Here is a 24505-nt window from a genome sequence, read left to right as displayed (position 1 = left end):
GCCCTGAATATACATTCTGATTACTGGCAGTCTACAAGTGGATTTTTAAAGGAAAAGAAGAGGGGTTTCTTGAGTTGTTTACAAAACGTTTACACTAAAATGACATCAGCTATATATTGTTTTTGTTTGTTTGTTTTATATGACAAACTCCAGAGCATGAAGATAATGGATGAAGCAGCTAGTCAAGAACAAAATTACTTTGAACAATTGCCTCCAGACATGGGTGGGGAGGAGGGGGCTGACTGAAGTCTCATACTCATGTCCCTCTGGGCCTGATACATTTTGCAGACCTCATATAGCTCAAATTGCTCTGAGCTATTTTTCTTTTCTCAACATAAATAGTCTTTCTGTGTGTACAACTTAAAATAATTACATTTTATTCTGCATTTTACTTTTTAAAAAATTTATTACACTTTTAACAACATTTCAGCCATATCAGTGCATGTAAATCTGCCTATTCCTTTTATAGTTATAAGATACTAATAATTTTTTATGAATATACAATTCATACATTTTCTAGTGACTTTCATTTTGCCACAGTGATAAATGACGTTCTCCTGGACATCATGTTTCTTTGCAGACCTGTGCAGTTGTTCCTACAAGAACTTCCTTCTGGTGCAGTTGCTTGGTTAATGGCTTTTTTTTTCCAAGAAAAAACAATGTATCATTAAATTTATTTAAACATTTAAAGCCTAATTTATGTACATTTAAGATCTGGAAAGAAATATAATAACATCATTAATTTAACCTCTTAAAATGTATATAATGTTTTAAATTTTATGCTACTGTGTTTTCTTTTTGTTTGTTTGTGTGTGTGTGTGTGTGTGTGTGTGTGTGTGTGTGTGTTTTCTTATACTTTAAGTTCTGGGGTACATGTGCAGATCGTGCAGGTTTGTTGCATAGGTATACACGTGCCATGGTGGTTTGCTCTATGCATCCCCCCATCATCTACATTAGGTATTTCTCCTAATGTTATCCCTCCCCAATCCCCGCAATCCCTGCTATCCTTCTCTTAACCCCCTCACTCCCCCAGCAGGCCCTGGTGTGTGATGTTCCCCTCCCTATGTTCATGTGTTCTCATTGTTCAACACCTACTTATGAGTGAGAACATGTGGTGTTTGGTTTTCTGTACTTGTGTCAGTTTGCTAAGTATGATGGTTTCCAGCTTCATCCATGTCCCTGCATAGGATATGAACTCATACTTTTTGATGGCTGCATAGTATTCCATGGTGCATATGTGCCACATTTTCTTTATCCAGTTTATCACTGATGGGCATTTGGGTTAGTTCCAAGTCTTTGCTATTGTAAACAGTGCCACAATAAACATATGTGCGCATATGTCTTTGTAATTGAATGTTTTATAATCCTTTGGGTATATACCCAGTAATGAGATTTCTGGGTCAAATGGTATTTCTATTTCTATATCCTTGAGGAATTGCCACACTGTCTTCCACCATGGTTGAATTAATTTACACTCCCACCAACAATGTAAAAGTGTTTCTATTTCTCCATATCCTCTCCAGCATCTGCTGTCTCCTGATTTTTTTAATGATCACCATTCCAACTGTCATGAGATGGTATTTCAATGTGGTTTTGATTTGCATTTCTCTAATGATGAGTATGATGAGCTTTTTTTCATGTGTTTGTTGGCTGCATGAATGTTTTCTTTTGAGAAGTGTCTGTTCATATCCTTTGCCCACTTTTTGATGGTTAATGCCTTTTAAAAATGAGTCACCGATGCTACTATACTGCTTTCTTGGGCAGTCATAACAAACTACTACAAAGTTGGTGTCTTAACACAATAGAAATGTATTCTCACATTTCTAGACATCAAGGTGAAGACCCACATTTCTTAAAATGCCTCTATGGCAGACTCTGTTCCATGCCTCTTCTAGCTTCCAGGGGTAGTTGGCATTCTTTGACTTGTGTTCACATAACTTTCTGCTCAGCCTTCATCTTCACATCCCATCTCCTCTGTGTCTTCCCTTCTGTGTGTCTATCTCTGAACTCCCCTTTCTCTTTTTGTTGTAAGGATAGATGTGATTGCATTTGGGGCTAGCCTGGATAATCCAAGATAAGATTCTGTCTCAACAGCCTTAATCTATACACACCTTTTGTCATGTAAGGTAATATTACAGGTTCTGGGGCTCCAGCCACGGATGCAGCTGGCATTCAACTTATTAAAACTGTTTTTTTTTTTTCACACAGTTCTGTAGTCTGAGTACATCTCATTCAAAATGCTTGAGACCAGGTCAGGTGTGGAATTTTTCACTTGTGATGCCAAATAGGAACTTAAAAAGTTTTGGATTTTGAAACATAATGTTTGATTTTTTGATTTGAGGATGCTCAACCTGTATTAGGAATCAGGAGAATTGTTTGGTATGGGAGGTCCACTTCCAATTATTCATAGATAATTACGTACCGGTTTATGTTATTTGTTTTCTAACTTGCCTGTTATAAAGCATCTTCAGTTAGTTTGATTGTTATTGCCAATTAGTATTCTCAGAGTCATTTAACTACTGCAATAGTCTAAAAGTAGGTTTTGTGTTACTGACATTTTGTGGGGTATGCACTATTGATATCTTTCTTGTCTAGGTTTCAAGGTAAATTAGTCAATAGGATTTAAGAGATGGTCCAATTTGAAGAATAAAATAGCCTCTCAGGATTAGAGTCCAATTTTAATTAAATTACATGTTGGAAAAGAAAAGATTTGGTTCAAATTAATTTCTGTTGTAAAATTGGGTGAATTGTCACCTAAACTTAAACACTGTACATTAATTTGATGTTGCTGTATCCTTTTGCAGGAAAAAAAGGAAACAGTGATAAAAGCAGACAGTTATTCTTGGAGAACATATTAATTCATTTAGGTGAAAGCATAGGCCACTTTATAAGTAGGATGTAGAGAAAAACTCATGCTTTAACTATAGGGCTTCTCAAGGAATTTATAGTGAAACTGATAGTCTTCTAAGAACTATTGATTAATTTGGGAATTAGTTTGTTGAGTACATTATTTCTGAACTGTATTTTGAAATATAAACTTCTGGATGGCATGGAATATTGATAAGATTCATAGAATTGAGGCATGTTGGTTTAGGTTTGAGAAATTGAAGAACGATTATTCACAAAATAAAGGAACATTCTAATATTCTATGGGACTGAAAGAGCCTTGAGTATAACACTATACTCTAGCCATGGATCATCATTAATAATTTCTAATAATTTCATTACTCCTATGTCTTACATATTTTTCTCCATCATCTAATCAACCCACATTGATTCTAGATGAAAAGAGAAAGTTATTGGGCTTCAGTCCGTCCCACCACATAAATTGTTGAAAAACACTTGCAAATCACTCTTGTTAACAGTGATATTATATTGGAGCCTATACACTCAAAAACATTATGGAAAGCACAGGTGTAAATAAGCTGCAAAGATGATGAATTCCAAAAGACTTTGAAGGATAGTTGTAGTTTTTGAATTCCAAAGATAAGAATATGAATTCTGATGGACAAGACCATCAGAATGGACATGTACAAGAACTAAATAAAACTGAAGGAGTATACTTTTATGTGGAAAGAGTTAGCTTTCATGTTGTTATGTTAAAGTGGAATCAGCAACAAAGGCCCTAATAGAAAAATACTAGTTGTGGTAGCAATTTGGTCACCTACAAGACATTATGCTTACTTAGAAAAGTCACTTTGCTATTCTGATCCTATATGCCCTCATCTATAAAATATGATTCAGAATATCAGCTCCTTGGATTTCAGGGGATTATGAAAATAAATTATTTGAATTTTTAGAAAAAAAGACAAGCCCTAAAACATTGTTGTTTTTTTTAATGCACCCTGTTATATAAGTAAAGCTCATCAGAAAACATATGGCATATATGTAATTACTAAGGAATAAAATTAGCAGATAGCAAAGCCCAACTTCTGGCTATAATAATTAAAGCTACTTTTACAGAGGGAGTAAGCTTTATGCCTGCTTGGACTTCAGGAAGCAGTCCTCAAAATAGTAGTTTTTCCAAATTGAAGGAAAACTTCATAGGCTTAAGGATGTTGGTTTTCTACAAGCTTTGTAGTCAGACACATAAACTCTAAAACACTACCTGAAAAAAAAAACTTTTAAATCACTTTAATGGGATATGATTTACATTAAAAAGCTGTACATAGTGTATACAACCTGGTTAGTTTGTAGATAAGCATACGCCTGTGAAACCATTACTACGATCTATGCCTTAAATATATCCATTCCCAAAAGTTTGCTCCTGCCCTCTTTATTATCTTTTTTTGAAAAGAACACAACATAAGATCTACCCTTATACCACATGGTTTAAGTGTACAATATTGTTAACTACAGGTACGGTATGTCTCTAAGATCTGTTCATCTTGCATAATTTTATCTCTGTTTGTTTTTTCCTAATTCCTTCCCATTTTCCTCTTCTAGTCCCTGGAAACAACTATACTATTCTCTGCTTCTGTGTTTTTTTATCTTTAAATAATGTTTCCACTAAAACTCTTTCATTTTTAAAACTAACGACTAGTAAATACATTGTATGAGTCTATCTGCATAAATGTATATGAAATATATGATGATAGTTTAATATATGTAAAGAAAAGGATATAACATAGACTACTATAGATATAACTATCAAGCAGAGTTTTCCTGGATTATTTATCCATTTGTTGAAAGAAACTCTGGATGTGAGTTAATCTTTCTGGGAGAAAATGGGCCAATTATTTGAGGTGCTGTGAAATTTTACAGAAATGTTGGTGAGTCTATAGAATTTTGACTTTTCAAGATCTCTTCTGTCTGGTCCCTATGCTGGCCTGCATAAATTATATCAACTATTTTTATTTTCTTGGAGGGCTGCCACATGGAGCCTGTATAAATTATGAGTATAACTAAGCTTATAGACTGGAATATCAGAACCTAATTTTTAGATATGCCTCAGTCTCTCTTCTGAGGCTTTGCCTTGAAGCCTGGGAAGTTCTCTCTGCCAGAGGAAATAGATGGAAAATACATTTTCTCAATATATAAAGGTTTTCTACCTTTGGATGAGCTGGTTACTTGGGGTGGGATGGAGCTGCTATTCTTGAATTACCCGGTTTTAAAAAGCCACAGATGGCTTGCAAGGCTCCTGGTAGGACCAGAGCTGATGTGTGAGCCTCTTCTCATTGCTCTTATCCCAGGCCCAGGAGAACCATTTAGTGTGAACTCTTCATTCCTAGCACAAGTTATACATTCAGTTCCATCCTTATGAATTTCTCAGAGTTTATCCATGCCTCTTAAGCTTCTTTACTCATCTCGTTTCTAGTCCCCACCCACCATTTCTCGTGGACTTGGCATGTAAATCACACTTTCCTTGTTCTCTCATACAAACCTCATTTGACCTGGTGACTGGGTTGCCTTTGTTCAGCACTTTGGAATCGGTGGCCCTGGATATAAGGCAGACATTGGTTATTTAATTGAAAATATTGACATTTTATTAGTTTTGAGCTAGGCAAAGAAAGCCTTGGTCCAAACAAAACAAACTCTTAGATACTAAATTCTAAATATTCCGCACCATATTTAAATTGAAACAAGGATATTTGATGCATTAGAGATTTCGCATATTTTTCTATCACCCCAATTTGATAGAAAGTTTGAATTCTAAATCAGAAGATCTCTAAAATAATTTTTGTTTCTTTCTTAAATCCCAGTCTGTCTTATTATAATATTGACAGTATTTCTAATAATTATATTTTTGTTTTTATTTTCATTGTCAATGGATATTTATTTAATTGAAAAGTTATTTAAATGAATATAGGTAATTAAGTGAAAGACAGTAAATGACAATAAATTTTCTTCCTCTTAAATATAGGCTTGTAATCTACTTTTTTTAAAAAAACAAAACCTGGTATTTAAAATCTTATACTATTTTATTTTTTTCTCAAGTGTTTGGTCATTTTAGCCATATCTTAGAAGTTCTGTTATTGGATTGAAAAAGATATATTCAATTTTGCTAATTATTAAAAGATTTTCAAAATTATTTGGGTGATTTAAAGGCAGTGGCTCTGATTAGGCATATTGAATTCAAATATGCATGTAACAATTTGTTTTTCTATTTATTTAGATAATCTGAAATCTACTCTACCTCCATTCCTTTGTATTGCCTTCAAATATCACACTTCAAGTTATAGTGACTAGGCTTAAAGATTTCACATATCATCCAAAGAAATCTGTTCAAGTGGACATCTATCAACAGGTAAAACTATGCTTTTAACTCTTTTTTTCTTGGCTGTAATTACAAATTAAAGAAACAAGGCACAACAGATACAAATTGCATTAAAATATTACAGAATTGTGCACAGGAAAAAAGTCATGAAGCCAATGAGTGTGTATGACTTGGATCTTGACTGTTGGTCAATTCAAGAGTCACTAATAAGGAAGAGGTGACAATGTTGGAATTGGAAATTTTGGAATTGATTGGTTCTGGGTCTGTTTTCTAATGGATCAGTTAAGAGGTCATAAGATGTCATTTTATATGAGGAAAAACAAAATAAGTAGTAAATAAGAAAATGCAGAAGTGTATGAGTGGTGCCTTACACCCTGAAGCATGCAGTTATTATTAAAGTCAAGGACATATGCTGAAAACAGAGAGTAAAGTATCATGAGAAATAAATTGAGGAACTGTGGGAAAAAAACTAATACAAAAACGGAAAAGATTGAGGAGAAAAATGCTTAATCATATGTTTTTTATTTAAAGACAAGGAAACTTGAAAAGAACGATTTGTGTAGCATCTGAGAAAACAGCTTGACTTCTATAATAAAGCAGGAACAATTTAAAGTTAACAGTTCAGAGAACGAACATGCAGTACATTAGAAAAACGTGAATTTAATAGGGAATATAAATCAGAATTCCTAGGTGATCTTCCTTCAGGTGAGAATCTAGAGAAATGTGAAATGGTTGATTATCTATGGAAGGCTGATGTGCAGGTCAACTATTGTCATTTAAAATTTTTAAAGAAAGAACATTTGTGCATGAAAATAAGTCTATGGTGATGATTGATACTTAGAGCTGGTGAATATGTAGTTGTGTGGGTGCATGTGCACACCCATGTAGGTGCACGTGCGTGTGTTTGAGATAGAAAAACTGGAGGAGTCAAAGGAAAGGGCTGGTAGTGTACGCCATTACTATACATTTTCATTTCTTTCCGTTTTTCTGATGCCTCTGTTTCCTTTTTTTTTTAGTCCTTTTTTGAATTTGAATCGTGGCCTCATCATTTACTTGTATATACTGTAGTCAAGCTGCATTTAGCAAATACTGCTTTCCTTTACTTTTCATTTCAGATGTCATCTAATGCCAATCTCTTTTCAGGCACGTATATCATAATTGCTACCAGCATTTGCCATTGTATTACTGCCCTGGTCTAGAAAGGACTGGTTAAAAAAAAAAAAAAGTCTGCCTCAAACAAATATCTATGATCCTAACATTTTATTTTGATTTGTTCCTCTTTAACTTCATTACAAAACAAAACCTGAAACTTCATACTTACAGAGATGAAATGAAGCAGTTGGCCTAATGGGGGAAACGTTTTTTTTTCTTTCCAAGCTCAAATATTTACAGCTATTTATTAATCAGTTTATCTTTTATTTACCCTATTATATGTCAATAGCTATACTGAGAAATTGGGATACAATAATTGACCTGTTATCTTAGAATCTGATGGGAAAGAAAGATATTGAATAAATTATTAGAAATACTATTTGAAGGCAACAATATTGTAGATGTTTCCAAATTATTCGTTGGGAGAATGAGGAATTTGGAGCAAAATACTATTTTCCTATGGTTCAAATAGAAATCAGAACTATAAGAAAAGTACTTATTACAGTAGCTCATAATATTGAGACAAGGTAAGAATCTAAACATTCCTGAATTAAAAAAAAATAATTTAGAGAATATTAATCAGTGAAATACTGTTAAAACTGATCACGCAACTATTTATGACTTTTTAAAGAAATACAAATAAATAAAAATTCAAATATTAGAAGTGTACTTCTATATAGTACATTTATTTTTATTAAATGTATATACATAAAAATATACACACATTGAATACACATATATACAGGTAAATATTTACTGGCTTTGTTGTTTCATCAATTCTAAGAAGCACATGATTTCACATTTTAACATCTTTGAAATCAGGACGTTTTACACTGGATGGCATCTTATGATCATTGTTGCTAAGGTGGCAGGAATGGCAGAGTCACAGCTTATGCCTGTGCACATTTTAATGATTGTTTCTGATCATTATTGAACAGTTTCAATCTCTTGATATTTCAGTCGATAAACCATTTGTGGACCATTAGAGGAAGGAATATAAGTTTTGTTGTTCACTGAATATCTTCTGTTTCTATTTTCTGGTAAGGTGAAGAACATCAGTGTCAAAATTTAAAGTGGCATAAGCAGCTTGAAAGAAATTTCTAGAAATGGTAATGGAGTACTTTGCAGAAATGCCAAACTGTGGATGCTCCTTATAGGCCAGAAGAGGATACTGAATAGGAAATCACAGCTGCTGCACACTGTGTTTCAAAAAGTGATTCAGAAAAACCATAATTCAATTGTGAAAATATTTAGCAATATTTAATGAGTTGGAACTCATTAAATTTTTTTTAGTATATATTTATACACGTAATTTTGATATAACTTAAAATTGTCATTTTCAATTGGATAAAATGTGTTATGTAAACATGTATATTACTGAAACTATAGCAGAGTATTCACCAATATGTCTACAATAGTATACTCTAGTGTTAGGATTGTGAGTGATTTACATATTTTTCTTTATGTATTTTTTTACATTTTAAATTGCCAATTACTGTACAATTGGCAAATGATAGTTGCTGATTTTAATCTTTAAGTGAAAATTTATTTTACATTTGTAGAGTAATGACTAAAGTAGAAAAATAATACATTAACTTCCAGATTTTAGAAGGACAAGTTGGAAGCTTTTTTCCTTTGGTGTAAACATAATTAGTAAAATACAAGAACTGGTATTTACAGAACAGAATGGCTCTAACTACGTGAAAAGATACTCAAAATCATTAGTACTCACAGAATATAAATTAAAATCACAATGAAATTTTTCATGTCTACTGCATTAGAAAAAAATTAAAAATTATGCATTCATCAGGATATGTGGCAAGAACACTTATGCACTGCTGGTATCAGTGTAAGTTTCCACAGTAAATCTTCTGTAGTTCCTATCCAGCATCTCTAGAGAATGGTTTGCACAAATGCCCCAAGAGAGAAAAGTACAGGAATGTTCATAGGAGCATAATGACATCTAACTGCAGACAGTCTAAATCTCTATACATACTTACAGAGGGTTACATATAAATATAGATACATACACACATATATTCAGAAATGAAATATGGTCAATCCTTATGAGTGATTCCATATTTGAGAATTTGCATACCACAGAAATTTGTGACTCACAGCACTTTCGCATTCATTTTCTGACATGCACAAAATAGCAAAAGGATTTGTTATGCAACACTTACATTCCCAGATGAGGTCAAACAAGGCAAGACTCTGACTTCTGGTTTTAGATCTCATAATGTAAACCAGTATTCTTTCTACCGTCTAACACGTTTTTCACATTTCGTGCTTTTTGTTGGTGATCTTGCTGTTTAAAATGTTCCCTAAGAGTAATGCTAAAGCATTGTCTAGTATTCCTTAGTACAAGAAAACTGTGAAGTGTCTGATAGAAAAAACAATTGTGTTAGATAAGCTTAATCCAGACATGAGTTACAGCGCTATTCACTGTAAGTTCATTGTCAGTGAATCAGGAATATGTATTAACTAAGGTTCTTTAAACAGAAACACATATAAGACAAGCTTTTGTATTGATTGGTTAATGAAAATGTGATCAGAGTCTCACAGAAATATAACCTTGTTTTCTACTATGTGCAGCAGTTCAGCATTTGCTGATTCAGTGTTCATGGTGACTTTGTAGAACACGACTTAAATGAATAATGAGCATCGACTGGACTGTGCAACATCAGATTTATAAGTCTATGTGCATCATGTGTAAATGTAAAATTATAATAAATTAAGAATGTTTCCAAGATTACATATGTCATATGCATATTAATGTATGCATATAATATATAAAATTTAATATATATTTGAAATAATAATTTTATTAGTTATTTAAAATATTAAGAATTAAAATTTGACATTTATACATTTTAGGCAATGCAAATTTTATATAAAATATATATTTAGTTTATGTACTACATATAAGTTTACATATACATATACATATACACACGTGTATACAGTTAAAGTATAAATAACATTATATTAAAAGCCATAATACAATTTGAATTAGTTGTTGCATTTTGGTAGAGAAAGAGTGATGTGGTCAGAGAGGAACACACAAGCGATTAGATTTAAAATGGCCATTGCTATTTTCTAAAGATCCTAAAATTATTTAATATTTTTAGAGAAACTCTGGAGGATTTCACATTCAGCATCAACTATGATTTATTGAACACTCAACAATGTACAGACCACTAAGCTGAGGCAAGCATACACTATTTCATTTAATCCTTATACTACTCTTGTGAGGTAGGTACTCTTCAGGCAGTTTTTTTGTCACTCAAAAGATGAGATCATTATGTAAATTTCACTTTAAGATTTGGCTTTTTGCAATGGGGAAAGGATTCCCTATTTAATAAATGGTGTCGGGAAAACTGGCTAGCCATGCGCAGAAAGCAGAAACTGGACCGCTTCCTGACACCTTACACTAAAATTAACTCCAGATGGATTAAAGACTTAAACATAAGACCTAACACCATAAAAACCTTAGAAGAAAACCTAGGCAAAACCGGTCAGGACATAGGCATAGGCAAGGACTTCATGACTAAAACACCAAAAGCATTGGCAACAAGAGCCAAAATAGACAAATGGGATCTAATTAAACTCCACAGCTTCTGCACCGCAAAAGAAACAATCTTTAGAGTGGACCAGCAGCCGACAGAACTGTGAAAAAACGTTTGCAATCTACCCATCTGACAAAGGACTTATCTCCAAAATCTACAAAGAACTAAAACAGATTTACAAGGAACAAACAAACAAACTCATTCAAAAGTGGGCAAAGGATATGAACAGACACTTTACAAAAGAAAGACATATGAGGCCAACAAACATATGAAAAAATGCTCATTATCACTGGGCATTAGAGAAATGCAAATCAGAACTACATTGAGATACCATCTCACACCAGTTAGAATGGCGATCACTAAAAAATCTGGAAACAACAGATGCTGGAGAGGATGTGGAGAAATAAGAACACTTTTACACTGTGGGAGTGTAAATTAGTTCAACCATTGTGGAAAACAGTGTGGCAATTCCTCAAGGACCTATAAACAGAAATTCCAGCCGGATACGGTGGCTCACGCCCATAATCCCAGCACTTTGGGAGGCCGAGGGGGGTGGATCACGAGGTCTAGAGATCGAGACCACCCTGGTCAACATGGTGAAACCCCATCTCTACTAAAAATACAAAAAATTAGCTGGGCATGGTGGCACACGCCTGTAGTCCCAGCTACTCAGGAGGCTGAGGCAGGAGAACTGCTTGAACCCAGGAGGCAGAGGTTGCAGTGAGCCGAGATCACGCCATTGCACTCCAGCCTGGGTAACAAGAGTGAAACTCCGTCTCAAAAAATAAAAAAAGAGATTCCATTTAACCCAGCAATTCCATTGCTGGATATATATCCACCGGATTATAAATCATTCTTTTATAAGGATACATGCACACTTATGTTCACTGCAGCACTGTTTACAGTAGCAAAGACTTGGAACCAACCCAAATGCCCATCAATGATAGAGTGGACAGGCAAAATGTGGCACATATACACCATGGAATACTATGCAGCCATAAAAAATGGTGAGTGAATTTTTTTTTTTTTTTTTATAAATTATCATTAGCTTTTGCTTCCCCTGTTGCACTCTTGGATTCACATGAAAAGGCAGCTGATATTTTCTGATTCAAGGAGAATGCAGAAACATGTGGAGTAGAATTAACTGCCTAGAAAGGCTTTGTAGGGACATGGATGAACCTGGAAACCATCACTCTCAGCAAACTGCTGACACAAGAACAGAAAATCAAACCCCTCATGTTCTCACTCATAGGCGGGTGTTGAACAATGAGGACACATGGACACAGGGAGAGAAGCAGCACACACTGGGGTCTGTGGAGGGGACCTAGGGGAGAGACAGCAGGGGAGGGGAATTGGGGAGGAATAAAATGAGGAGAAATGCCAGATATAGGTGATGGGGATGGTGGCAGCAAACCACATTGCCACATATGTACCTATGCAACAATCCTGCATGTTCTTTACATGTACCGCAGAACGTAAAATGCAAAATATGTATGTGTGTGTGTGTGTGTGTGTGTGTGTGTGTATATATATATATATATATATAAAGAAATAAAAATTGAATACATAAAAAATATTATCAGTCAATTGATAGGAAAGCTGTGAGGTAGAAAGGAAGACTCTGCATCATCAAATTTAAAGGCAATGGTTAAAAAGCTCAACCACTGAAAATGAATTCAAGATGAAGATGCGGTCCAGTATGTTTCAGCAATAGTCAGAAGAGCCCTGGGTTGGAGATTGGCTTCTGCTCTCTAATTAATTATGCGACCCTGCAAAGGTTATTAGATCTCTGCCTGCATTGTTTTCCTTAAAAAAAAGTGGCTTTTTAAAGTTACAGCTTCTACGTTAAATATATTATATGACATGGAATTTGGAAAGCCACATATATGTTTTTTCTCTTTAAAAATGTAATTTTAAGATCCCATCTTCAATCTTTATTTTATATATAATTTTAAGAAAAATTAGGATAATGATAGGTAAATTTGTCTAGTACATATTAATCATGCTATTTACATATAGTCATCTGTCAATGCTCTTAATTACCTTATAAAGTAAATATAGGTATTATCCTGTTTTTACAGACGAAACCACACTCAGTTTTATTACTTACTAAGTGTTAAAGAGTAAATGACAGCCAATATTCCACACCTTTGAAGCTCTTATGCTTAATTTTCATGCCACAAGATGAAGCCATGTAAAGGAAAATGAGGCTTAAATGTACAGTTTCATAATAAACTAGAATTTTAGAAAATACAATTTATAAATACATATATATATAAAATTCAACATGGTTTGCTCCCATACATGGAGCAAACCATGTTGAATTCTTTTAATGGGCATATAAGTTCAAATTATTTTAATGTAAGAGTGATGTTTTTATTAAGTTGGAGCATATTTAAATGCTGAGAAAATTCTAATTCATAAAATTTATACCAGTGTTGACATCTATTTACTGTATGAGCCTAACACACCTCTTTGCTTTCCTATGGGCATAGTTTCCTGTCTGTAAAATGGAAATCCCAATGTCATTAATAAGTTTCAGTATCCATATTTAGAACATGATTTGAATATTAATAAATTACAATATTTGTATTGATATCATTATTCTAAAATATGGGTTTAAGATTACTTGGAAATGTTATTTATGATCTTCGAAGTAAATGAAAAATAAATCATCCAGTTGTATTTCTCAATGTTTACTATAGCAGATGTGATAAAAATGACAATAGTTTAAACTCATGAATTAGTAATAAAAGAGGGTTTAGTTTCCTTTATGCAAGCAGGAAAACTGCAGAGTGAGGACTTTAAGCCTCATAACTGTTTTTATATGCTGATTATACAACAAAATGTAGTTTACCACATAAATGTCCTTTGGTATTTCTTCAGTATTCTTCCAGGGTTTCTTTTGTAAATTTTCAAGCAATAAGATAGGTACTTTAAAATATGATAATAAAATATAGTAATATAGAGACTCAGATTCTTTAGCCAACTTTCAAAGTTCTTTTGCTATTTTCAGCTGGTTTCATTAATATTTACAATATTTATTTCCTTTTGTTTTTTCCTTAAATATTATACATCTTCAAAGATACTATTTCCAATGCACATGTGCTGTAAACACATCATGTTAGGTTAACTGATGACCAAGGAGAAATATACCTATCTTCAATTTAATAGATGAATATATAGAAGACAGATAATTTTTCTGTTTCTAAGAAAGCAAAAATGATTACAAAAGCAGAATGTACACATACTGAAGACATACAAACCATCTCAAAATAATTCTTGAGAGATGTGGTGTTTAGGGTTGATTTTAGCAATTTTAGCATTTGCACAACATTAACTTATAGAAGTGGCTTTGCCCCAATGATTGTGATTGACCGGGATCTACATTATTTTCATTATTTGTTTGTGGTTAAAGTCTTTCATCTGACCTTGTCACTATAGTTTCCATGACATTTTTTTTTTAGTAGGCTTCTAACATACAAATGCATACCTATGGAAATAATCTTTGAAGTTACTTTCTTCATGTTTTGAAAATCGGATACCTTTGACCATTTTGATCCATAAAAATACTATAGATATGCAAAGAGGAGATAATAAAAATGCCGAGGTGTTTTTGCTTTTTTCCTCCGTAAATTACATTATACTCAATAGTCTTATTTCTAATTCTATTTATATTACTTGTAAAGTTAGCTGTGATTAGTAAAATACAGTTCCTGCCATTACTATTTTACTTGGGTCAGGTTTCTCAATATTTCTGAAATATGTCACATATAAAAAATAGAAAAAAAACCTTAAAGGTTTTTATTGAAATGAAACTGAATACTTACTAAAAATAAAAGCATTTATTTAGCATAATATACAATATTTATTGAGATCCCCTTATCCATTTTTGTATACCTATATATTACATTATAGGTTACTTTGAATATCGTGCATTAATTCAATAAGACAAGTAATTTAAACTCTTGAAACTATTCCATCAACTTAATGCCACTTTACTGCCGTATTTTGTCTGTGTGTATTTAGTCAGGAATAACTTTAAATTTTACTTTATTGTATTTTCTTGGGAAAATCAAAAGGATTTGTCTTTCTCATACCATTTAAAAATTCCTAAAATTTTTTTCACTACATTGTCTAATAGAATAGTAGGTGTATTTATGGTTTATACCACTACTTCCTATAAAAGAGTAATTTGAAACTGCTTTTTAAAAAATAAGCAGATATCAAAGTCTCACATTGTACCCATAAATATTTAATAGATACAAGTAAATATATAAAAATGTTAATTTTTAATGAATAATTATGTAAATAAGACATGTTAAATATTTATAAGAAAGAAGAAAATTAAAAAGAAGATATTTTCTATACAAATTATTGTGGCAATTAAAAGTCTTATTTAGCTATTTTATTTTAGTGAAAAAAAATTTTAGGGATAGGGCCTCTCTTTGTCACCCAGGATGGAGTTCACTGGCTCTATTGGAGCTCACTGCAGCCTTGAACTCCTAGGCTCAAACGGTCCTCCCCTTCAGCCTCTGGAGTAACTGGAACTACATGTACACACCACCACACCCAGCTAATTTTTAAGATTTTTTTTGTCAAGCAGTGGGTCTCACTATGTTGCTTTGGTGTTGAAATCCTGGACTCAAGATATCCTCCTGCCTCAGCTTCCCAAAGGGTTGAGATTACAGGTGTGAGCCGTCACTCCCAGCCTTATTTGGCAATTCTGTTTTATCCTTTTTTTTTTTTTTTAACATACTCTGTAAAAATTATATAGCAAAAAGATGAAAATTAGTAAAAAAGGCAATTAATTAAAAAACATAATGTGAAAAAAGCAGTGTTTGCAATTGTATCTCTAATTTATAAGATCACCATATTATTTCAATTAATCAGAAATCTTTGAATATAGAAAAAAATAAAAAGAAATATGCAAAATTATTAATAACTGTGTTAGGATACAAGAAAAGTTTGGAGAGCCCTCTTTTATAATGTAACTGTAAAATGTTAGAAATTAAAAGAAAGAAAATGTAGTTGTTCATCAAATTCAGAGGTAGCCAGATAGATCTGCCATTTGTGACAACAGGGATAAACCTAAGGACATTATACCAAGTGAGATAAACCAGACACAGAAAGACAAATATTTCCTGATCTCGTTTATATGTGAAATCCAAAACAGTCAAATTCACAGATGCAGAGAACAGAACATTGGTTACCAGGGTTGGGGAAGTGAAGAAACAGAGAGATGTTTGTTAAAGGGTTCAAAGTTGCGGTTTTGTAGGATAAGTATAGTCAGTAATACTATATAGTATACCATAAATTTGCCAACAGTGTAGATTTCAGGCGTTCTGAGCACAAAAAAGAAAAGTGGTAACTCTATGAGGAAAGGGGTATGTTAATAAGTTTGACTGTAGTAATCATTTTGCTATGAATATGTATAACAAAGCATCATGTTTTATAACTTAAATATATTTTATTTATTTATTTAGAGATGGAATTTTGCTCTGTTGCCAGGCTGGAGTGCAGTGGCACGATCTTGGCTTACTGCAACCTCCACCTCCCAGGTTCAAGAGATTCTTCTGCCTCAGCCTCCCAAGGGGCTGGTATTACAAACGTGTGCCACCACACCCAGCTAACTTTTGTATTTTTAGTAGAGTTGGGGTTTCACCGTATTGACCAGGCTGGTCTCAAACTTATCCTTGAGCTCCACTCACTTTACCCAGCCTATGATACTTATTTTTAAAATATAGTGGAGGCTGGGTGCGGTGGCTTTCATGTGTAATCTCAGCATCCCAGCATTTTGGAAGGCCAAAGAGGGTGGATCACCTGAGGTCAGGAGTTCAAGACCAGCCTGGCCAACATGGTGAAACCCCGTCTGTACCAAAAATACAAAAATTAGCCGGGTATGGTGGCACCTGCCTGTAATTCCAGCTCCTAGGGGTCCTGAGGCAGCAGGATCACTTGAACCTGGGAGGTGGAGTTGCAGTGAGCTGAGATTGCACCACTGCACTCCAGCCTGGGCAACAGAGCGAGACTCCATCTCAAAAAAAAAAAATAGCGGGTTAGAATTTCTCTATAATCATCAAAAAGGGTAGACAATAGAAAGCAATGAAAAAAGCCAGTACATCACGTCAAAAGGCTGTGCAAGCATCATTTCATTCCTTGGCCTAGCCTTAAACAGGAAGGAAAAATGAGATCTTAAGTATCAGTTAAAGAGGTTAAAACAACTGGTAACTTAAGTAGAATGTGTATGAGATCTATCTTAGAGATATGTCTGATGTATAATGTAACATGGTACTTCAGTTCAGATCTAAATTCTTAACTTCATTTTGAGTAATTTTTGTTTCAATAATCAAATTAAATTATTTCAGTATTTAGCCTACAATAATCAAAGGTTTATAACTTGCATCAATTTTTTTGGTATATTTTCTGAGTATGAGTATGAAAAATATTCATGAAAAATCATATTTTAGTTTGAACTATAATGAAAAATATTCATGAAAAATCATATTTTAGTTTGAACTATAAAATACTATATTAGTCACGATCAAGAGTGGTAAGCAAAAGGGGAAATAAAGTTTAAAGTGTTATTTCATTTTTTTAATATAGGTTACTTGAATTTCCATTAGAGGAGCAGAAATGCCACCAACGTCAAGTGCCCCACCTCTGCATCCACCTCCAGATGGAGGATGGGGCTGGGTTGTGGTTGGAGCAGCTTTTATCTCCATTGGATTTTCATATGCATTCCCCAAAGCCGTCACCGTATTCTTCAAAGAAATTCAGCAAATATTCCATACTACCTACAGTGAAATAGCATGGATATCATCCATTATGCTGGCTGTTATGTACGCAGGAGGTAAGCTTCTTGCAATAAATAGAATCCTGAATTGAGAAAACAATTCCTTCACGTCACAATGTTTTACATATTGTGTGTTGGTATATTAAAAATGTTAAAATGTTTTTATGTAATAATCACTTAAAACCAATCAAAATGCCAAATGTGGGTGAAGGGGAGAAAGGCAGCAAAACACACTGCCATGTGTGTACCTATGCAACTATCTTGCATGTTCTGCACATGTACCCCAAAACCTAAAATGCAATAAATAAATAAATAAAAGAAAAAGGTGATGTCAAATAAACAGAATTTTTTTACTTATTTGAAAAATAATCAAAAGTATAATTAGAACTGAACTTTCAATGATTTTAATGATTCAACATCTTGAGCTCTTCGCTTATAATTGAGTCTTAATAGAGGATTTGTTTGAATAAGCATTTGTAAGCACAAAGCAAGATTTACTAAATTATGGAATTTCCAAGTGAAGCTACCTCATTTAGTTTAAAATGAAGTCCTCATTATAGTGCTCGTGTCATTTTTCATTGTTGCTAACTGGCAGAAATGCTTTCGTCTGAATGAGAAGGAAATTTAAGTTGCTTACAGTTTAGAAGCACAGAAAGTACATCACTTTAAGCTGCAAAATGAAGAGTTAACATGTACATTCTAAACCCATTCAAATTTGTGTGATTGAAATATTTATCTCAATAAGACTCATTAAATATGACATATTTTTAATTTAAATGGTTGCCTGACAATTATCTTCTTACATTCTATGTTCAAATTAGGGTATGAGTCATGAAGGATAATACATAAATCAAAGTACCATTCCACTTCTAAATGTTAAAAAAATTGTAATTACTAGTGCCTGATTATGTCACCTATTTTCTTTAAATCAATCCCAGTAGCAGACCAGACCATCTTACAGAATTTTTTTGAAAGTCATTACTTAAAATATATGTTTTTAGAGTTTTTATTTTTCAAGTGGATATTTGACTTTAAAGGATAGATATAGACTCACACTGTAGTAATTTAAAGAAAGTATATCAATTAGCTTCTGCAATTTATTATTTTTCAAGTAAGGATAATATGGCTCTTAGTTATGGAGATATAATATTAGCATAATATCCAGTATTTGTTAATATTTACTTTCACCCAAGGCCTAAGTACTTAATATGTGTGATATGACTTAATCCTCTTAATGATCCGTGAAATATGTATTATCTTCTCTTTATTCCATAGCTGAGGAAATAGATAAAATAGCTCTCCCAAGTCAAACAGCTCGTTAGTGGCAAATAGAGACTGCAGCTCCAAGTATTTAATACCTATGGTCTCTGACTTTCTCATATGTTTCTCTTTACATCTAAAGAATGACAGAGCCAGGTTTAGCCCAGGCCTTCTAATAAACCTGATTTATTGTTTCCACTTCAGTTCAGTGGTTTGTGTACCATCTCCACCAACATCATTTATTCAGTGACATAATTATTCTTTAGAACATTAACTTTTTGTTGTACTACAAAGGTAAACTTTTGATCCTGAAATAATTCTGTCTGTATGTGTGTGTGTGTGTGTGTGTGTGTGTGTTTATGTGAGTGTTGGAATGTGTTTTCTACTTTTTGTATATAGTGATTTTGTATTAATACAGCATATGTTTCCCGTATCCATTTGGTTAGGTTAAACGTGCATTTTTTTCCAGTTTCAAAAAGTGTACTTTAAATGCTATTTGGGCATGTCAATTAAAAATTCTACTTCTAGCATACATTCAGTGAATCTCCTTTGGACAGTTGCTTTATAGATTGTAAGAATGTTCTTTCTTATGACTGTAGAAACTGTAGGTATTGTAGAGTAGATATTCCTCTATGCTGTGGGTCAGGTCTTGTTTAATAATGCTTCGCTAGAGCAGCATATAGTCATCTTAACTTGAGCTCCAAAAGGTAGCTAATGTTAAGACATGTAGGGGTTTTTTTTTGTTTGTTTGTTTCTTAAATACAATTCAGTCTTTTCTAGTGAATTAATATAGGTCCAGTGAATTTTGTCTTCAGGTCTTATATAGTCATAATTTCTTATTGAGCAGAGAGTTGATAATCATCAGTAGGAAAAAAATTTACATAGTGCTTTAGTTAAGTCAGATCTTAATTTACTTTCCCTATTCGTTTTCAGACCTCGGCGTCTCGACGACTTATTCCATATGATCTTACATGCTGTAAAACAATGCATGTTATTTCTTGCTGAAGCAATATTTCAACAGGTGGTTATTTCATCACTTAAGGCTTTGTATACTGTTCCCTAAATCTGCTCCATCTGCTAGACAAAGATTGAAGGCAGACAACATGTAAGATCATATGGAATATTTTAGATGGTAGGTCTGGAAGGAATAAACGTTATTTCTGTATATATTCCATTGATCAGAACTCTTTTTTTTTTTTTTTTTTTTTTTTTGAGACGAAGTTTCGCTCTTGTTACCCAGGCTGGAGTGCAATGGCGCTATCTCGGCTCACTGCAACCTCCGCCTCCTGGGTTCAGGCAATTCTCCTGCCCCAGCCTCCTGAGTAGCTGGGATGACAGGCATGCGCCACCACGCCCAGCTAATTTTTGTATTTTTAGTAGAGACGGGGTTTCACCATGTTGACCAGGATGGTCTCGGTCTCTTGACCTTGTGATTCACCCGCCTCGGCCTCCCAAAGTGCTGTGATTACAGGCTTGAGCCACCGCGCCTGGCCCTATCTGAACTTTTATACTACCCTACCGAGAGTCAGGGGCCATGGATGCTGGGAAACGCAGCCTTCCTAAAGGAAAAAAACAGAAATACATAACATCCAGCCAGTCCTAGACAGAGCTTAATATCTCAACATTCGCCATAGAAAAAAAAGCATGTGTTTATAGACTTGCCATGGTCATAGGACAGCACTCCACCCTCTGGCTGGATCCAAAAGGAACATTAGAATAAACAACGGCATAATTAACTTTCTCAAACCACTAAATCTCAATATGAAACTCATGATAAGTAAATAACTATACTATACTTACTACAAATAAATATTTTAATTTTATTCATTCTTTTTCTATTTTAATATATGGTATAAATTTTTAAAAGCACAAAAGAACTCTTTTGAAATTCATGAAGAAAATGGTAGTTTGTTAAAACAGTTATAAATTTGGAAAAAGCTGCCTTAAAATTTTTAGGGTAATAGATAAATAAAGTATGTCTAAGTTAAATATGAACAGGGATTTTATGTATGCTTGTTTTGTGAAAGCAATTCTAGATACATACAAATTCTTAGTATGTAGTAATTGATGATGGTTATATCTAGGTGAGATACAAGTAAGTACTTGGAATATTGCCTAAAGTCCTCTGTTATCAAGGCTAAAACATGTAAACATATTTTATCTCTGGCCATGGAGAAAAGTCAGGAATTGCAGAAATTCTGCTCACCTTTGGTCCTTCTTTTAAAACTGGAAACACAATTCTAGGCCCATTGTCTAGTGTATAAAATGCTTTTACTTGCCATGTCCACTGTTGAATCTAGATCTTATAAGTTTACACAGTTTCTTGGAAATAACATCTGTGTCTTATCCTGATAATTAGTTTCTAATCTTTTTACCAAAAAATTATTGGCACATTTAAAATTATTATCTGATATGAAAACAATTTTCTTAATGTATATGCAGATAATTTTTTGAGAAACATATTAACTATTTAGAGCAAAAAGTCTAATATAGCCAGTTAATCTAAGACACAGGTATCAGTCCTGTTACATTGCAGTTTTTCTTCAAGTGTGGTCTACAGAATGCTTTGCTTTTGAATCATGAATCTTGTTAAAAATGCAGTCCTAGGCCTTATCCTAAATCCCCTTTTATAAGGATTTCTGTTGTTAGGAGTTCAGAAACTTGAATTTTAACAAGTGTCTCTGAAAACAACATCACTTTATATACAACGTAGGCGTTCACGCTTGTAGAAGAAAATCAGTATTTGATTTAAAAATACTTAAATTTTCTTCTAGTATGAGAAATATCACTATTTATAGAAGCCTATTAGACTGATGATTATATAATAAATTTAAAGACCATAAGGTGAAAAGACATAGTTTACTGTGAAGTATAATGAGTCTCTCTAGCAAGTAGCTGAAATATTCTGTTCAACGCAGTGCTAATTGCATTAGCCTAGAGAACACCTAAGATCTGACACACTCATTAGGGCTTAGCATTCAACCTATTAATCACTACTGTGGGGTCACTGAGTAAGACAGAGTGTGTTCAGAGGCCTGGCCTGTGATGTCAGGACTGGAGTCTCTTGTAGTAATTAGTTGGCATCTGGGCTTTGGTAGCAAGGTATTATCTTCCCTTCTGATGTCTGAATTAAAAATGAAACTAATAAAAGGTATGCAGGAAGGATGGAAAAGAATGCAAATTATGTTTATATCTTACTTCATCTTTAGAATAATGGCATTAAATTACAGCAACCCATCTGGATGTCCATATGTTCTCCTGGAGGTCTAGCAAATTTTAGCAAATAGGTCAAACAGTGTGGTCACCCCATTAATAAAGCACTAAGTAGAGGCAGAAAACATATGATAATTTAAACTTTCTACACTGTTTAGAAGGACATTGGGTTTTATTTTGTAAACAGTGATTACATAGGATTATCTTTTAGTGCAATATTTGTTATTGTATCTATTGAATGATTATCTATACATGGCTATCTATACAGTTACTGACTACAGATTTTGGACTGCCAGTTTCTATGAGTACTTTATGTGATTTTTTTCTGGTAAAATTCTCTTCCGACTAGGAAGAATCAGCCATTCTGGAGAGCAGAATTGGCTTTGTCTCCATGGTAACTTATTTTTCTGTTTTATGTGAATAATGACTGCCAATTGTGCCAAAGTGAGGGTGATGGTTTTGTGATGGACTACTTTACACAGGGATTGAACATTAGAACACTGAACTTATTTTACTGGAGGCCAAGAAGCAAAAGGTTTTAACATAGCATGTTAGTGGTCATAATATACAATGTGTATTTTTCTATTCACTTAAAATTTTATATAAGCTCAGTATATTATTCTATGTTATGCCCTAATATTTTGTAGAATGAGGGAGGCTATTAAAATAATTCATACTGTACAATATCTTAGCAGCATTAAAAAAGAAAGTCATTCCAATCCTGGGTTTGAGATAGCTATAGCTTTCATATAAGATTTATAAAAAGCAAAAAGTACCAGGAGCACTTGGACAGTTCTGTGCAAGCAGGCTGTGGACTTCTTATATCTATGCCATGTTAGATTTTTTTCATCCATAGATATAAATATTACTAAAGCTTTCTAGGAAATATGGTACAGTGTGGCAGAAACTATTATGCTCACCATCTATCCATGTGTTCCACTATATTTCCCAGCTTTCCTCTCCTTAAGCTGAGACCAAGTGACTAGTTCAGACAGCTGAACTGTAAGTGGAAGGACATATGTCACTCTGGACACCTCCTGGACAGGGTGGTTTGATCTGGCATGCATGTTCACTTTCTCTACAGTTATATAGACTATACTAATCATTGAGAACATGAAGGGTTGGTTTATTGTTTAACTACAATATAAGTTACATAAATTATTACATGGGATGAGAACACACTCTGAGATATCCTTAGTCAATTTCGCTTATATTGTGAGAATGTACAAGTGTTACTTTATCAGATCTCTTCAGAAAAGAAGTATGCTTTGGTATCTCAAATGAAAAAGAAGTTGTGAGTGGATATTACCGTTGCCAGTTTCCGTGGAATAAAATTGAGAGGCAAGGACTTCAAAAACATAAAGTAGGAATGAAGTCATGGTCCTGGAGCTTTCTATGATGAAATCTGTTTGTCTCTTCCAAAACAGGGAGGAAGGAGGCAGAGATCATTGGCAGATTGGAAGTGTGCTTAGAGCCTTTGAAATTGTTCCAGGATATACTTTCCCTACAGAGGGCTGGTAATCTAGTCTAAATAATATCAGAGAGTTACTAAATGCTATTTTCAACAGAAATTTTAAGAACCTTTATTGAAATCTTTGCTGACTGATATGTATGCCTTAGACAGATGTATAAAATTAGAACCTATTTATTAATTTATGACTTGACAAGAATAAGACGATCTTTCCTGATTTTTGGCTTAAAAGTTTTCTAAAATATGTTATTATGTCATTACTCACTTTATGCAGATGTGTTTTGTTGCAAATGACAGAAACCTGATACAGATACCCAAAGCCTAAAGAGAATTGTTCACATTATAAATCAGAGGAGAAGCACAGATACCAATGTCTTTCAGGTCAACTAGCACCGGTAATTCTATTTGTCCAGCATTTTGAACTCTCTCTTCTCTCTTCTGCTTCTTCAGGGGGTAGCTTTGTTTATTTATATTAATATTTTTCCCCTGGCATAAGGAAGATGCTTACCAACGTTTCAGCCTCATCTTTCAGCTCAAATTTGACACTAGGAAGACTGCCGCTATTCCCTAAGTTATACTTTGACAGATTCTAAGGAAGATTACTAGGACATGGCCTACTTTGTATTTGCCCTGCAAGCAGTGGATGAATGAGGGACTAACATTGGCGGCCTGAGTGGAACTATGTATCTGAGATAGGAAAGGAGCGGTTCCCTAATGGAAGGGCACTACTGTTCCTTAAGGAAGGAAGGATTCTGAAGAGTCAAAGTATTAATAATAAGCACTTTCTACTCTAGATTTTTAAAGAGATTAATATATTATGTTTCAAG

The 24505-nt window shown here is 33.7% G+C and overlaps 1 protein-coding gene across 14 annotated transcripts in view; it reads left to right on the top strand.

Moving 5' to 3' along the window:
- Positions 1-24505, top strand: part of SLC16A7 (solute carrier family 16 member 7) — a 490902-nt gene that overhangs the window by 86799 nt on the left and 379598 nt on the right. For 13 of the 14 annotated variants that reach the window (XM_078336211.1, XM_054238333.2, XM_078336209.1 and 10 more), the window contains 2 exons: positions 6116-6247; positions 17545-17791. In XM_078336211.1, the coding sequence (XP_078192337.1) occupies positions 17575-17791 (217 nt within the window). In that variant the 5' untranslated portion in view covers positions 6116-6247; positions 17545-17574. The remainder of the gene's footprint in view (positions 1-6115; positions 6248-17544; positions 17792-24505) is intronic. The other variant, XM_035256230.3, reaches the window with a different exon arrangement.

The sequence above is a fragment of the Callithrix jacchus genome, chromosome 9 (assembly GCF_049354715.1).
Source record: "Callithrix jacchus isolate 240 chromosome 9, calJac240_pri, whole genome shotgun sequence".
In the NCBI taxonomy this organism is placed as follows: domain Eukaryota; kingdom Metazoa; phylum Chordata; class Mammalia; order Primates; family Cebidae; genus Callithrix; species Callithrix jacchus.
This window is presented reverse-complemented; position numbering and strand designations above follow the sequence as displayed.